This window comes from Varroa jacobsoni, unplaced genomic scaffold (genome assembly GCF_002532875.2).
Source record: "Varroa jacobsoni isolate VJ856 unplaced genomic scaffold, vjacob_1.0 scaffold_1040, whole genome shotgun sequence".
NCBI classification, from domain to species: Eukaryota; Metazoa; Arthropoda; class Arachnida; order Mesostigmata; family Varroidae; genus Varroa; species Varroa jacobsoni.
The window spans coordinates 276,843-291,965 of NW_019213942.1; the positions used below are offsets into that span (position 1 = coordinate 276,843).

The 15,123-nt window shown below is 39.9% G+C and overlaps 1 protein-coding gene across 1 annotated transcript; it reads right to left on the reverse strand.

Moving 5' to 3' along the window:
• Window positions 1–6,191: 6,191 nt before the first annotated feature.
• On the reverse strand, window positions 6,192–7,209 carry LOC111266012 (uncharacterized). The gene has a single exon (XM_022843119.2). The coding sequence runs from the start codon at window positions 7,152–7,154 to the stop codon at window positions 6,474–6,476; it is 681 nt and encodes a 226-aa protein (XP_022698854.1). The 5' UTR covers window positions 7,155–7,209; the 3' UTR covers window positions 6,192–6,473.
• Between the last annotated feature and the right edge of the window lie 7,914 nt (window positions 7,210–15,123).

Below are 15,123 nucleotides of genomic sequence, written 5' to 3' on the forward strand. Positions count from 1 at the left end.
GCAATGTTTGTGTTACACCGGGCTGAGGTGCTACTTGGGTTGGTGAAACCGTGGAGCCACTTGGGACCTACAGGTCTATATCCAATTAATAATGGACTTACTGCTTAATTCGTTTTAGAGTCATTAGTCAAGCATTATGATTGCTGAGCTCTCGAGAATACAACACTGTGTACTGTGTGACACATTGCTTCGCTATTTAGACATGATTTCGAAGTTCCCTATGTATGCGAAAACATACAGTTCTCTAAAACTAAAGGGCTATAATTTTAAACTGGATTGCAATGTGTCCTTATATAAGGCTCTTTGTAAGTTCGCTTTTAAATGCAGATAGTATTCCTTTTTTTGAGAGTTTAGGAAAACCCATTCAAGGCTATTGCCGTCGAGAGAATTTCAAGGTTCCACGCTTCAATCTTGCGGTATCACGAGTTGTAACTATCATTGCTTTAGGCAGGCTTGGAACAGTGGTTCTTTAAACATAAGGTTACCGGCAGATTGTTTTCTACATACATGCCCTCCTACGTTAGTTAATCTTTGTGCAGGAAAAACGTGCTGTACGGAGCATGGGCAACGTAAACGCTTCTACCCACGGTATCATAGGGAAGACACCCTTAAATGTGTATGCCGTAAGTTAGAAAAAAAGACTAGTAACAAAAACACGAATAAAGGTTGAGCTAAAAAGAATTATCTCTGCTATCTGAACTATATTTATCTATTATAACGATTTAATTTAAGTATCGATCTAAAATTCATTGTTAACATAGTGACCATATCTCGACAAATCAAATTACAACCATAACCTATATATCTTGTTTTTTTTTCGGATGACCTAGAATTGTTTGCTTTTCTTTTTCCGCTCCATCGTTGTTTGGCTGAATAGCTCTCCTATGAGGGAAAAGTTCATAGGAACTTATTCAGGTAATAACCAAATGATTCTGCTTCCCTAGAAAAACAGCAAACCGTTTCTATCATCGATTGCATAGTTACTACCAAAGACCAACAGCCAAGAAGAATATCAGTCGAACGCTTTTAACGATGACAAAGAGTTTTGTGCTTCTAGTGCTTTACTAGAACTGCAACTTACAGTAAGCGTCTTATCGAAAAATGTTGAGGGTAGATTTTGTTAAATTTATAATAACATCTTCACGTTTTGCTAGTCTGATATATTATATCTTTAAAAAAATTATTTCAGCTATTTTTTTTTAGTAGAATAGCAAATAATCACTTAAACGGAAATAGTTTTCATTGAAGAAAGTTTAAATTATTGTTATTATCAAAAGTAATTGCAGATTTACTTGATTTTAAAATCGTACGCTGTATTAAGACCATTGTATCATAGAGATGAATATTATCCAATGCCTTTATATGTTTATTTGTTTTCAAGCAATGTATTTTGATTTCTTGACGATCGATTGGTAAACGGCTAAATAGGTGTACGATCACGAATAAATCACGACAGAAAAAAGAATATTGTTATTTCACACTTCGTGCGTGATAGATATTTTTATTGTCAAGGGCTGTGGACTTTAACCAAATAGGTCAACTTTCTGTGTAGATAATAAGGACTAACATAGCACCCGGATGAAATCTGTCTTTTCTATTGAGTACATTTTGAGCAGCTATCCGACAGCTGATCTGGCGTTGCCTCTTGCTTCTACGCCGTTTAGGTCTGTTTTCGAGGCCCTTACAGGCCAACTTGAGTTGTACTGAATAGTCTTTTTGCCAAATCTGGACTTGAAAATATCCTGCGAGCCTTGTTGATAACGGACATAAATACAGCAGATGTTGCTAGGCGCGGCATTGGCTTCAGCTTTTGCAAGGGTTTCAACATCAATGTGCGCACCGGTCAAACGTGCCATGCCTTCACAGCTATACCTCGCTCGTGCACAGAGCATGTTTTATATATTTGAATTGAAGGAAGGCACCCTTTCTACACCAGTCCCTAACGATAACTTTGGTATTGGATATTATAAACTCAATTACCTCCTCTTGCACGGAAGTCGGACATGTTCAGGTAGGTCTGAAAACGCCGTTCGCACAACTTTTGCATCAGTATCGAGCACGCGCGGATCCCATTCGTGAAGATAAAATCCGCCGTAAGTGCGTCCAAGGCCAGCGGATAAATGGACAGAGCGTCTACGATGAAAGCCTTTAGGGTTCAAGTGCAAATGGTTGATGGACCTTGACGAGGCTCCGTTAAAGCCTAATACTTGCAATGTCCTGTGTCCGCAGCTTTGTGAGGTCTTTCGTCAAACAATCGCTTCATCAAACTAATATTTTTTCTCTTCCCAGACGACAATCCTATTCTCTTTGATACGTCAAGAAAACATAATAACTCTTTTAATCGAAGCTTATCTACATCAACAAGTGACCTCTAAGCGATATTTTGTCACCTTGACAACACCGTTACGCGCGAGTCAAATGCAACGCAACGGCGCAGTCGACTTTAACACTAGTTTGCGTTCGGTCTGCCTCTTTTTCTTCCTGTATTTCTAAAAAAAAAAAATAAATAGATATATAAGCTACAATGCGGGCTCTAGATATTGAAGCACAACGGCCGGCCTCTTCCCTGTAGCATTCTATCACCCATATCAACGGCTGCGCATTCGGAAACGAAGCGTATCAAGGCATAATAGCCATATCAACATTAAGATAAGTTCCTGAAATGATGGCCCCAACGAAATCAATTGCTCGACCTAATGTTGTGTAAATTTTAACCACTCTTCGATCATATATAGAGTATTCATAAGAAAAAGTCTACTCGGAAACAGACGTATTATCTCTTATGTCATCATTATTGCCGTCGTGAAGGTAAGTTCTATGAGCAAATATTTTTATCAAACATAAATACATTTACATGATTAATGTATATATAATCTCATTGGTTTAATGAAACCGTCTTGAGGTGGATGCCGTAAGAAGCGTACCACGTAACTGCTACTAGCTATAGGCTGACAAACAATAAAGTAAAGTTGAATTTGATGATTTTGTAAAGCAGCTTTGTTACCAACAGTCTCAGTGATCTTTATTAAACTATTCGGAAGATCGTTTTGGTAAGTGTTGGTGTTAGTCAGACGTTCAATAGCGACTGATGTAATAAATGCCTTTCGAAGAAGCGACCAGGCCACAAGAAAACGTGCCTTTGAACGGGAATGTAACGTCGAATTATACTTTATAAAGTATGCGGGCTTACGTAATTAATGAAGTGGATAGGGGCATTGGGCTTTGGGAAGAACGATGAACTGTTTCTATAACTCTATTTAAATAAGAAAACAACATCTCAACCACGTCTTCTGCATATGCTAAAGGTGCTACCTCTGATGGTCAGCTTTATTTTATCAAATTATATTGCAATCGAAATCGGGTTTCAATCGAGTTTCCGTTTAGTCGTTCATCAGACGATACAATGAGGCGTAAACTCAGCAAAGTATCAATAGGTAAAAAAAAAATAAGTTATTTATATGTATATATAAAGAAGTGAATTAAATTTTGGGCTCATAGCAGAATACATACCTTAAAAATACGAAAGGCCAAAAGATGAAAAAATTCGATTTATCTAGATTGATACTCTCTTCGTTAAAACGCCCGCTACTTTCTGTATCAGATCTCTTGGATTGAAACTTTGTTAAGACCTCTCCGGTTTGTTTCATGCCAATCTTCCTAGTGTTTACAATAAATGGCGTGCAAATCAGCAATAACATAGACGGTCAATCTTATTAATTTGGACGGGGGTTCGTTTAGCGCAAAAGATTGGATAGTAGTTGATTTTCGCTCAGATTGGAAAAAAAACAACGCATTATTGCACGCCAGGATAAGTTTGTTGTTTTGTTTTAGAAAGACCTGGCCTTTGACTGGCAGCAGCCAAAGCTTTCCACAATTCGAATGTACATTACTATATGTATTAAATCGTAAAGAGCACCAGGGGTATATTGTCCATATATTGAAAATTCGAAATTGTGCCAACCATTTATTTGATTTAGTGAAATGTAAGTATAGCTGTAAGGATGCAAGACATTACATATGTTTTGGGGTGTCCATTTAATATATAAGCGATACCCAAATGGGTTCAGTAAGTCGTTTCGGTGACAGCGTACATCTCAATCCTGTAGCAAACCTGTATCTAAAAAACGCCATTATTAGATCATTATTATAACGAAGATTGAATCAATAGCTAACGACAAATTAGGCGCATGTAACATCTTCACGTTACTTAGAAAACAAATAGGTAAACGCGATTATTGTATGAATTATTTTGCTTCCGTTTATCAAACTGAGAAGGTTTAGCGCTTTGTTTTTATGTTGTTGTTTAACACACCTATCTCAACACATCGCATCATTGATACACGACATGAAGAATCAGGCTTCTGAGACAATTTCCATTTTCCACAGCTTTAAATTTTGGCTTAAACATTCGAGAGTTGTCGTCGGCCTTGTTACTTGCCGTGAGTCTGGCATTGTTGGGCCTAGATTGTTCAGCTGCCAACGCTACTCTCTACATTCTCGAGTTGGACGACCCCGGCAAGGTCTCATGCATGGAAGAGAGGATACTGATTTGATTTCCGTTTCAGGTCGCCCATACGCATCGACGCCTCGCCTACGTCATCCGAGAGTTCGTCGCAAAACAACAATGTCGGTAAAGTTAGCGATGGCTATAAAGCGACGAATTGTCGGTTGAATGAGGTCAGCCACTTTTCCTATGACTGTTCTATCAAATGGGAGTGTGGATAGCTTCGATGTAGCCATATTACACCGGGAACAGAAATACTCTTTTCAGTATCGGCATAATTTCATTATAACGTTAAATTGGTGCCTGTTTGATAGTGTTTAATACACTATACTCATTTCCTGTCGCTAAGCAGCAATTAACATAAACATTTTGAATAGACCGATTGGGCTAATTTTATAAAGTGTTCAATGAGGGAAAACGGTATGATCCATAGCCGCAACCGTTCCCAATTGTTGTCCATCTTCTGAAGTACCACCTCCTGAAGTGACCAAAATTGACTTCAAGAGACAGGGAAAAGCGATGTTCAAATATCTTTAAAGCGGAAAAGTAATCGCTCATCCTAAAAATTCTATTCGAAGAGGCCGTACAAGTTCGCACAATATTCTTAACTTTTGTGCCTTTGAGCAGTTGCTTGACCATCTCTTTTATAGGGTGCTATATTTTTACCCTGTTTAGTAGGCCAGTACAGCGCGAACAGACATCTTCGATCGATAGAATCATCCGTGCATTTCTTATGAGGATTTATTTTTCTTCATCATCCTTAATAAGTCTCAATATAGTTGGGCACATACCTTACCACGATAGAAGACGAGATCTCAGTAGTCTGTGAGTACGTGCACGACGATCACCTGTTAGTATTGTCAGGCCACGTGCGAACAACATACACCTGTTCTTTCAAATTTCTCTAATATTACCATGCTAACTTAACGAAATCTATTCTACTATAGAAATACCATGAAGATCTGAAGTGTTCCAAATCTACAGAGATGGTTGACGAAAGAATGATCGGATCTATGACGCAAAAATTATTGGCCAAGATAAAGGCCATATTCTCGTCACGTACATATTTCATGTCGAAATTTGCTACATTTTTGAGTAATACTCATACTGTGTTTTACTACTTGTACTAACGAGTTATTAACCGAAGGACAATAAAATACAACTACAGTGGAACGTTTTCTGCAGTTGTGATCTTGTTTCTTATAGAGACATTTCAGTATTGTAAATATAATTCATATACAGAATCTGGATAATAAAGAGGAAGGCGGCCAAACGATAATAGGAGTATTTATGTTTTGTTTTTGGAGTCTAGACTAGATTGCACCGCATTACCTCAGACGACTGATCAACACAAAGCAAAAATGCGTCCATGCCCGAATTTGACCTTAAGTTACTTTAGGTTTAGTAGGCAAAATCGCTACCAGTGCACATTACGGGAGCATAATATACTATCTATAAATCTGGGCGCATATTAACGTTTGAAAAGTCTCGTACCTAATTTTCCAAGCTATTCTACTATGGGCTTGTTGTCCACTAATCGCCACTATTCCCCTTCTATTTACCCCTTTCTGCACAATATTTCGCTTTTAGTAAGTATTTTTTTAGTAAGAGAGGACGTCCAAAGTATTCATACCTTAGAAATCTACATCTGCTCTGTACTACCGGTAAATTAACCAATATACAATAATTAAAAAATGCTGTCAAACTTTATTTGGATAAACATAATTTGCCATATTTGAATTTTCACTAGCGCTTATTAAAACTCAGCCGTACTCGAATCAATGATATTATTTGGCTAACACAGAAGCTTTTAAAGCCTCCGTTTTTAGCTTTCTTTGGAAGCTTCAAAAACTATTTAATTTTCCATACGAACATCTGATTGGCATAAGCGCGTGCCGCATTTCACGTGTCCGGGCTCAGCAGCAGGTTTATTTTTGTCGATAATCCGTCCAAACGCTTAGCGTAACGTCTACGAAACGTAAAGAGAGAAGAGACGACCGAGCAGTGACTTTGCGTTACCCGAAGCCTTGGTGCCAGGTGGTGGAAGAAGGTTTTTGCATTGATCCGAGCTACCATCGAATCCATGGCATATTATTTGAGGAGACACGCCCGCGTGACGCTGGACAATCTCTGTGGCAAGCGTGACAGCCTCCTTGCCACAATGAGTCTCGACGATATCCGACACGCACTTCTCGTAACGATGGTAAATGCAGCACGCAGTGGGGATACGGTCGGCGAATGTGGCAGTCTCAAGTTTCTCTAAAGCAGCATGGATATCATCAGTACACTGTTTGCCCTCGGATTGGGCCTTGACAAGGCATGGGGCATATTTAAGATAGTCGTTGCGCTGGGTGCTGCCCTTCTCGCAGAAGTCAGCAGTGTTCTTCAGTGGGTCCTTGGTAGCCCAGGCGTAGACCTCCCTCTGGATCGGCGTAGAACACTGGGCTAGGTAGTTCTCAAGGCATTGCTTAGCTTCGGTAGCTATGGCGCAGTATTTGTCGATTTCCTCCTCTGTCGCCGGGACTTTATTAGTACTAGCAATGGGTACAGCGCACAGATCGACTTCACGCAAGTGGCATTTATCGGCAGTATACACTTTGCCAGTAAAGAGAGCAAGCGCAACGGCAAGCGAAAAGAAAGTTGACTTCATGTTGCTTTCGGTTTTGTTTGTCAAACTTCAGCTGAACATGCCGATTCTCGCAACTCGGACGGGTTCTTATAGTCGACTAGATCGTCGCTCTCGTCGCTGGATAATCGTCATCAGCAGCGTCTATCTGCATAGGCGCGCTCATCCTCGAATTTCCGTCACACACAGTCAGACCGCCGATGTAACGAAATCTCTTCCTCAGTAGAAAAAGATGTTGTTGATGTATTGGCTGTCACGGCATTTTAATTATATATCAAACGTTTCCTCCGTCAACGATACGACCGGCTGGCAGCTGCCAGCGGTGGCGACGGTGGTAGGCAGCCTTGTCGACAAACAAGTAACAGCAAAAATGCTCCAAACCGCAGCATCACCTCTGTCTTTCCCAACCAGAACTGTCAAATCATCTTGCGGTTACCTATACGTATATTAGACACTAGTACGCTGGATCCTCGTTGGATTCTCATCGATCACGGGAAAGAAATGTATTGCTACTGTAGTTTGCGATCGTAGTACGTAACATGGTTTTGATCCGTGACCCAGCATCCCTATGCCACATGTGCCTACTTAAGCGAGATTCAATGTGAGGTACAAATCAACCTCAACGTGCTTGCCTTGTAAAAAACGATCGGCACCTTGCTATTAACAGTGATTATAATATCTCTATCTCGCTTGTCAGGACTAGCCTACATTTGCGTAATCAACTGCATGAAGCAGTGGAATACATGTGTCTATTATATGAAATTATACGAGTATTAAATTGATATCGAATGAATGAGCGTTTACCACTCCAGTTTTTCGATTAGGAGAAAATAGATGCACAAAATGGCCGGTTTAAAATTGTAATTCCAACTTGAGCTTTTTAAGTTGTATCATCACTAACACGTCCAAACTTACCTCTAATAAATTCAATATAGAAATAGCAGAATAAGGAAATCATCTAAATTGAATATTCGTCTACGTCGTCAAGTGGAGTTCAAAGCATACTTCGCCATTTGAGAGAAGCTAATTTTGTCTCGGAATAAGATTATGTCGCCTATTTAATGCAGATTGGATATAGTTCACATCGGGTCCATACTCTAGCATAGCATCGTACCTTGCATAAAAATTATAATAGCTTAATTTTAAAGACGAAAGAGCTCAGCACATATATAAAGCACATAGACAACGAAATTCGGTAATAAATTGCAGCTTGTTCAATGTTATTACCTATGTAGATCTGATTTAGTAATCCTGATCAATCCAGGTAAGTGGGGAAAAAAACAACTGATAATGGACTTCGAAACGCCGGCCAGGGTAGAGTTAGCTTGAGATACGGTGCAAATAGTTTTCAACAATATTCCAACGTTACGCACATGAAGACTAGCACTCTCTCCCTGCCACACTTCGACTCGATAATATCCGAAATACGAAACTGATAACGACCACAAGTACACGACGCGACTGAAAGTCGCATCCTCGAGCTACTGCAAACGTCGTGTACACGTCGTGCGCCTGAACTTCGCCAGGGCACGGAGCCTGCTTGCGGTATTCCTTGCCGACTGTGCCGTCCACCCTGCATATGTCAAAGATCTACTTCTCTGGGTGTTTAGTAACTAAGCCTGTCGTCTTCCGCTGGACCGGTGTGCTACATTAGTTGGAAAAGAAAAACTCCACGCAGCCTTGATTTGTCTGGCGTTATTACAACGTTTTTCGATCTCGAAGTCTATAGAAGGCAGCGTAATTAGTACACTAGTTTAAACAGTTGCGCAAAGTTCAAGCTTGCGGTGGTGACGCCTATAGTGGGCTTCGGCAGCAATGCCCAAAATCGCAATTCATCCCAGCGAGACAAAACGATACTTGACATTTTGGATTACTGTGATGAAAATCACGAAAGCTTCGAAGCCTCTAGTTAATAACATTCTTCTTAATGTTTAAGCACTACCTGTTCAAGTCTTTAATTTAGTCAAAAACCTGATCAGCTGTCTGCGACATTATAAAAGTCTAGCTAGGTGATGCATTTCACTCGTGAAGGTACCCGTCCGCCATTTCTCAAACTTGTAATGACTGGCCAATACGGATTTCTAGTGATAAATTTTGCTGTCATACAATACGAAAAAATTAACATATATTTCACTCAATCGAACGAGCAGTCGGATGAAGGTGGGACATGATGCCCTCCTTATTTTTTATGGAGAATTACTGGGCCGTCGGGTCAATTCTATAGCCTTCTGTATCTATTGCCAAAATATATGTGTTCTCGATTATTGCCCAGAGCTGATTTATGACGTTGGAAGAATAAGTACACGTAACAAGTAGTCTCTGTTTATTTGCTAGTAATGAATGAAAGAAATAAATTACCTTCGATTTGGCCGTAGGAAAGGATGGAGGCGTACAATGACGCAGAAGAGTTCAAATAATTGTCATTAAGCTATATTAAAAATTATTCCCAAGTTATATACTGAATTAGGCAAACTTACTCAACTTAATGAACGAACATTTACCATTAGCAGATAATCTTGGTAATAAGTTAAATACATAAATCTAGTTACGTAATAGTAAATGTGCAAATAATAATAATAGATGAAAATATATAAAAAAAAAAACAATAAATGTACAAACATTAGAGGTTGTTCAAATCTTATTTTATTCTACCGCCGTCACAATCCCCGCTGTTTGCGTTACCATTTTCTCATTTGAGCACTCAACCAGGAGCTATACGAGCATTGATTAGCCGTCCATGTGTGGTCCATCACTATCGCGCATGCAAAACGTTCGATTATTTTAGTAATAAAAGAGATCAACTGGTTAACGAGCTAACAAATGTGCCGTCTCGTCCACCACCGGCCAGAAAATTTTAACTAAAAAATAATATGGACATCGATAACAGGCTAGTAGTATATCCGGGGCCGACTTTGACCCTGTGCGACGCAATCAGTCGTTTATATTTTAGGAATAGTTTCCTTCAACCGACTTTGCCTTCGATATCGGCAGCATTAAGATCGAGCCGCTAAAGCCTATTTGATGCACTCGTTCTAACGGTAGGCTCCTTGCGATAAAAATAATGCATGCATGCATACATACATACATACGTACATGCAGGACTTGTGGGTGCTTAGCGGGTGCTGCGCCTACCGGTGTTACCGCGGTTAGTCCGTTAATAACGCGTATGATATTAGCAGCAAGCCACCCACCCGCCCTTCTCATATCTTACCTGCTGTATTTATCGGTATCTACTACTGTGCTACGGACGGTGCTAGTTGTACGGAATATATTCATATAACTACTATGGAGGTGGCTTGGTAAAGAGAAATTTGTAATTGAAATGGAAACCTTGTGCCAAAATAATCCGTCTCTGTGACTCGCGAACCACCAATAGCCGGCGGTAGCGAGGGTTCCATTGAGATTCGGTTGTAAAAGAAGTGACTGATGACGATGAAGCCCATGATACTGATGAGTCATAGACAAACGCAGACGAGTGGGGAAAATAGTTTAAATATTCATATCCGAATCAAATCAGCGATAAACAGATAAGGGAATAGTGAAAAATTTTAAATTGAAAAAAAAGGCGCCTTAGTAGCGATTTCCTGGTTATTTACATACGTATCTAAGGTTCCATGAAACTGATCAACGTATGCGTGGCAACCACAGGGATAGACAAGAGAATATTTACCTTATAATTTACAAGTGGCGTCTACTCCCAGAACGTTCATTACGGAAAGCATGCTTGTGATCTGACGGACGTCGGGCGCTTAGCAAGCTAATTTTGTTTGAATTGAATTTCGCGGAAGTTATATATGCATCGACAAAGAAATTGTCGCTTCTTAATAGAATATGATAAGACAGGTCTTATACGTCGTGACGCACAGGTACCTGTTAGTAATTGTGCTAGATATTACTAGCATCCAATGTTCTCTTTATAATAAATTGACAATCGAAATTCAAATACACCGAAATCTGTCCGATTTTATTTTTTTTCCTTATCTTCTAGTCATTATCACAATAATAAATCTTTACGTGTTTAAAATTTGCATGGTGTGTTATTTAACAGCGCCTATGTTGGACGCTTTTGTAATGGCAAGGTAGTGTGGGCGTTTATGACGACAGATTTAAATTGTTTTGACGTCCCTAATTTAGCCTAAGTTGATCAGCAAAAAGGTATATTTCTATACCTGCTAAGGCCCAACGAATTCATCTCATCGTTTCTCGACAGCAGTCTTGCTTTTTCTACAATTTAACGTAGGCGCCCAACAGTTTGCTTACCAAAGATTTATTATTGCGTCTGCGGTGAGTGGGTCTCAGGCAAAGATATTTATAGATATTCTTGACATACTAGATTCAATTGAAAACCTTCGCACATAACATTGGCTAAACTCCATCTTGATCACGATTTGGCCATATTTGACGGCCTGCTTGCCATATATTTTCTCGACGATATCTGTCGCGCATTTCTGACACTGAGCATAAGTAAAGCAAGCTATAAAAACTTCAGTCTCTTCAATCATTCCGAGCGCAGGTTAAACATCCGTGACGCATTTTTTTTCATTGAACTGGGTCTTCACAAGGCAAAAGATATGCCTTAAATATCCGGTGCGAAAATCAGCAGAGTTTTTCCACCAGCTGCGCTGTACCTTCCGTTGCCGAATAAAGCACTTGTCCATGTACATTTCTAGGTACTCTGCTTGCCAGGATGTAATATTTGTCGATTTCGGCATTGGTATCGGGGACTGCCTTGAGCCCTGCCCCGGAGGCAACTGTAAAGGAGTACCACCGAGCAGGCAGAGATAAACGGATACCGAAAGTGTAATTTTCATTAGGTATCATCATTCACCTCGTGAGCGGAGTTTTCAAACCTTTTACTAATAGCGGATTCATTTTCACTATGGAGTTTTTGACGTCCTTTTTTAAGTAAGTGAACTAAGCGCACGCTTATTGGTCCGTAATATCTTGAAACTCCTTAAGATCGAAACACAAACAGATCCAGTTGTGATGCTTTAATCACGCTAGACTATACCGAATACTCGTCTACTCGCAATACTGTCAACCAGATTGATCGTGTGCGTCCTTTCTGCTTTGAGAAATTTATATTACGACGCTTTATTTTGAGGTTCAATCGTTTTAGTTCCTTCACCGTGTTCGTATGGCTTATGCGTACAGATGTAAGCAATCATTGTAGAAGTTTCCGGTCATCATGATGACTTACTATGTTTCAGCCGATAGAAATATTGCGGAGACAGAAGAATTCAAAAACAAGAAACAAAAACACACCACGATCTATTATATTTACGTTATGCTTGCTTTATTTCCACGTTATTGCAAGGGACAATTTTTCTCGTTATGCCAGCGACTAAAGAAGTCACCTTCTATTGTTATACTATATAAGCTTGTCCTATGAGGTCTGTTTTTCAAATGCGTTCTCAATTCTAGGGTGTAGGAAGTATCATTGGAAAAACAATTTTTCTGCAACACGTTCATACACAGTACAGTGAACTACGTGATCCTAATGGAATTTTACGCTATGTCTGAACATTTTTCGGTCAGCTTATTCTTCGCAGCACATACGGACATAGGGGATTACTTGTGATGATCGTTAGCTATGGTCAACAGCCATAGTTCTTTTGAGGCGACTCACGAGCAATGGCAATTGGAGCAGATCAATGGCTAGAAATCGTTCGTTTGATTAGTGTCATACCCAGTATCAGTTCTGTGCAACTAACGGCCTGTTTCTGGCAACAGCTGTATATCCGGGCACGTCTTCTGCTGCCTCTTTACGTGCCACCATTTCCACCGGCACAGCTTACAGATTATCCGATGTTCCACTCCAGTTCACCCCGCCATTAGCGTTGCTCGGCAGTAGACAATACAGCCAACCGTAAAAATGAAGCTGGCCGATTCTGCACAGAGATCAAAGCAAATGGGGCTGTTCACTTACGTCCTGTTCCCCAAATATCGAAAGTTCTTATCGTCGGTCTATTATCACTGCTAGCCTCGGTGCAAAGGGGTTTATCAGATCGCATAAGAAACACAATGCGTTGTTCGTTCAGCAAAGGCATCCATTCCTGCTAACCGTTTTGTGGTGCCGTGGTACCCTGATACCTCTGCCGTGGGTCGTCTGTCTAGGTCCCGCACATGAATACGATAGTATAATATGCAAAGGGCATGGCAACAAACGCTGCAAAATCAGTTGCCTACATAGACAATCCGGTTTGACCAATGCTAGCAATAGAGAAGGCTTGGGCCTATCGTATCCTATGTGATTATTACACCTTAAGTTGTCTATTCAGTATTCTACACAACACGTGAGCTCAGATGCCAAAGAATGCTTTCGGTAACGTCTCCGAACGATGGTCATGTATTGACAAATATTGAGCATTGGTAGCATCTAAAGCTACAAATGGCCAAAGGACTACCGAACAATACGACTTGCTTCAATAATACGTTGCCTACATACAATAAATAGTGTTCCCCAGAGTTTAGAACATTCAGAAAACGTGCTTTTAAGCTTAGCAGACCAGCGCGTTACCATTGGGCACTCACGAAGACGCACGTGACATATCAGTACGCTTCTACGTACTCCACACAAAACCGCTATCTACAAAAGCAAATCGGTACTTTCGATAGCCGAAAAAAACTTTTTCGGTGCGTATTGCGTACACGATCTTGCGTATGTCGCGATGTCCATCCTCAGACTGCACAGTTTGTTCAATAGTTACTATGTACTGTAAATTGTGCTTACGTTGAAAATCTTTCACCAAAAAAAAATTATCGACCTTTTATCTATCTCTCACATTTAGTCAATCGGCTCACAATAATGGAACTGTTAGGTTTTTTCCATGCACGCAGCCACCCCCCGCATCTACTCCCAATAGGGCTACTGACAAAATCATCGAGGTGGTCACAGAACAATGAGTCTCGACGCTTAACTTTAGTTGTTCAACGATTTTTATTCTAACCGAGTGCATCGATAATTTTCTGGCCAACACAGACGTATTCACAGCATTTTTATCCCTACGTGTTAGGCGGGCAGAATATACAACTATAATATTGCCGCTGACCCTTCAATTATCTCTGTTTATTCGTTGACAATTATAGCTCGCTGGCTGATTCCCTGCCAAAGCTGCTCTGATGGTGGGTTATCGTGTGCGTGGGATGAAGCCCGTTGGGCATATCCTGACTGTCAGCACGTCGCTACGCCGCGGGTCGTACTACAACACTGCTTGTCCAACACAAAGGTAAAATATCAATATTACCAAATATAAATGCAACTTCACGTTGCCCCTGGTCTCTGCCATCTTCCTCGTTACCCATACCGAAATAATACATAAGTATGCATAAGACATACCAACCTTTTTGCGTTTACTAGGAAAAATACATTTTTAAGATGAGGATTAATTTAGAGAGATAGTGTCACTTCTTCACTCGAACCGATTTTCTATAGATTTAGTGTTTCGCTTTGTATATTTTTTAATTCACAGTTACTGTTAGGCGATAATCTCGTTAATCCATTGTTGATCTATTCCTATGCATTTCCATTGAACTGATAGAGCTATGGCTTTTCTGATAAGCTAAATAATTACGTTCGATCCGTTTGGAGCAATAGATTTTATCTTGTCCTTTTCAAAACAACACAGCTCCTAAATTGTTTACTTTGCTTTGTTTGCATACGATTTACAAGAAGAGGTTATCTAAAGGACTATGATACGGTCTCTGACAGATAGTTAGCATTAGAAAGTATAGCATAAAAACAAAAGCAATCGTTTTTATGAAAGTTGTAAATACATGTGTAATAGTAAATGTAGTATATACTATCACGAACCTTTTTCATTCAAAAACATATATCTACTTTATCCTCTGGAAGAGATCGTTAATTTGTTATTTTTGTTTGATGGCGCTGGCTGTTCACCCAAAAATTGAATATTTAACACGGTAAAAATATCTATTCTTGTAGTATTCATTATTATAGTAAACATTCGATAATCCTACCACCCAATTTGAC

What these genes read in the sequence shown, in the direction of transcription:
- LOC111266012 (XM_022843119.2), bottom strand. Translation starts at nt 7,154, where the DNA reads ATGAAGTCAACTTTCTTTTCGCTTGCCGTTGCGCTTGCTCTCTTTACT.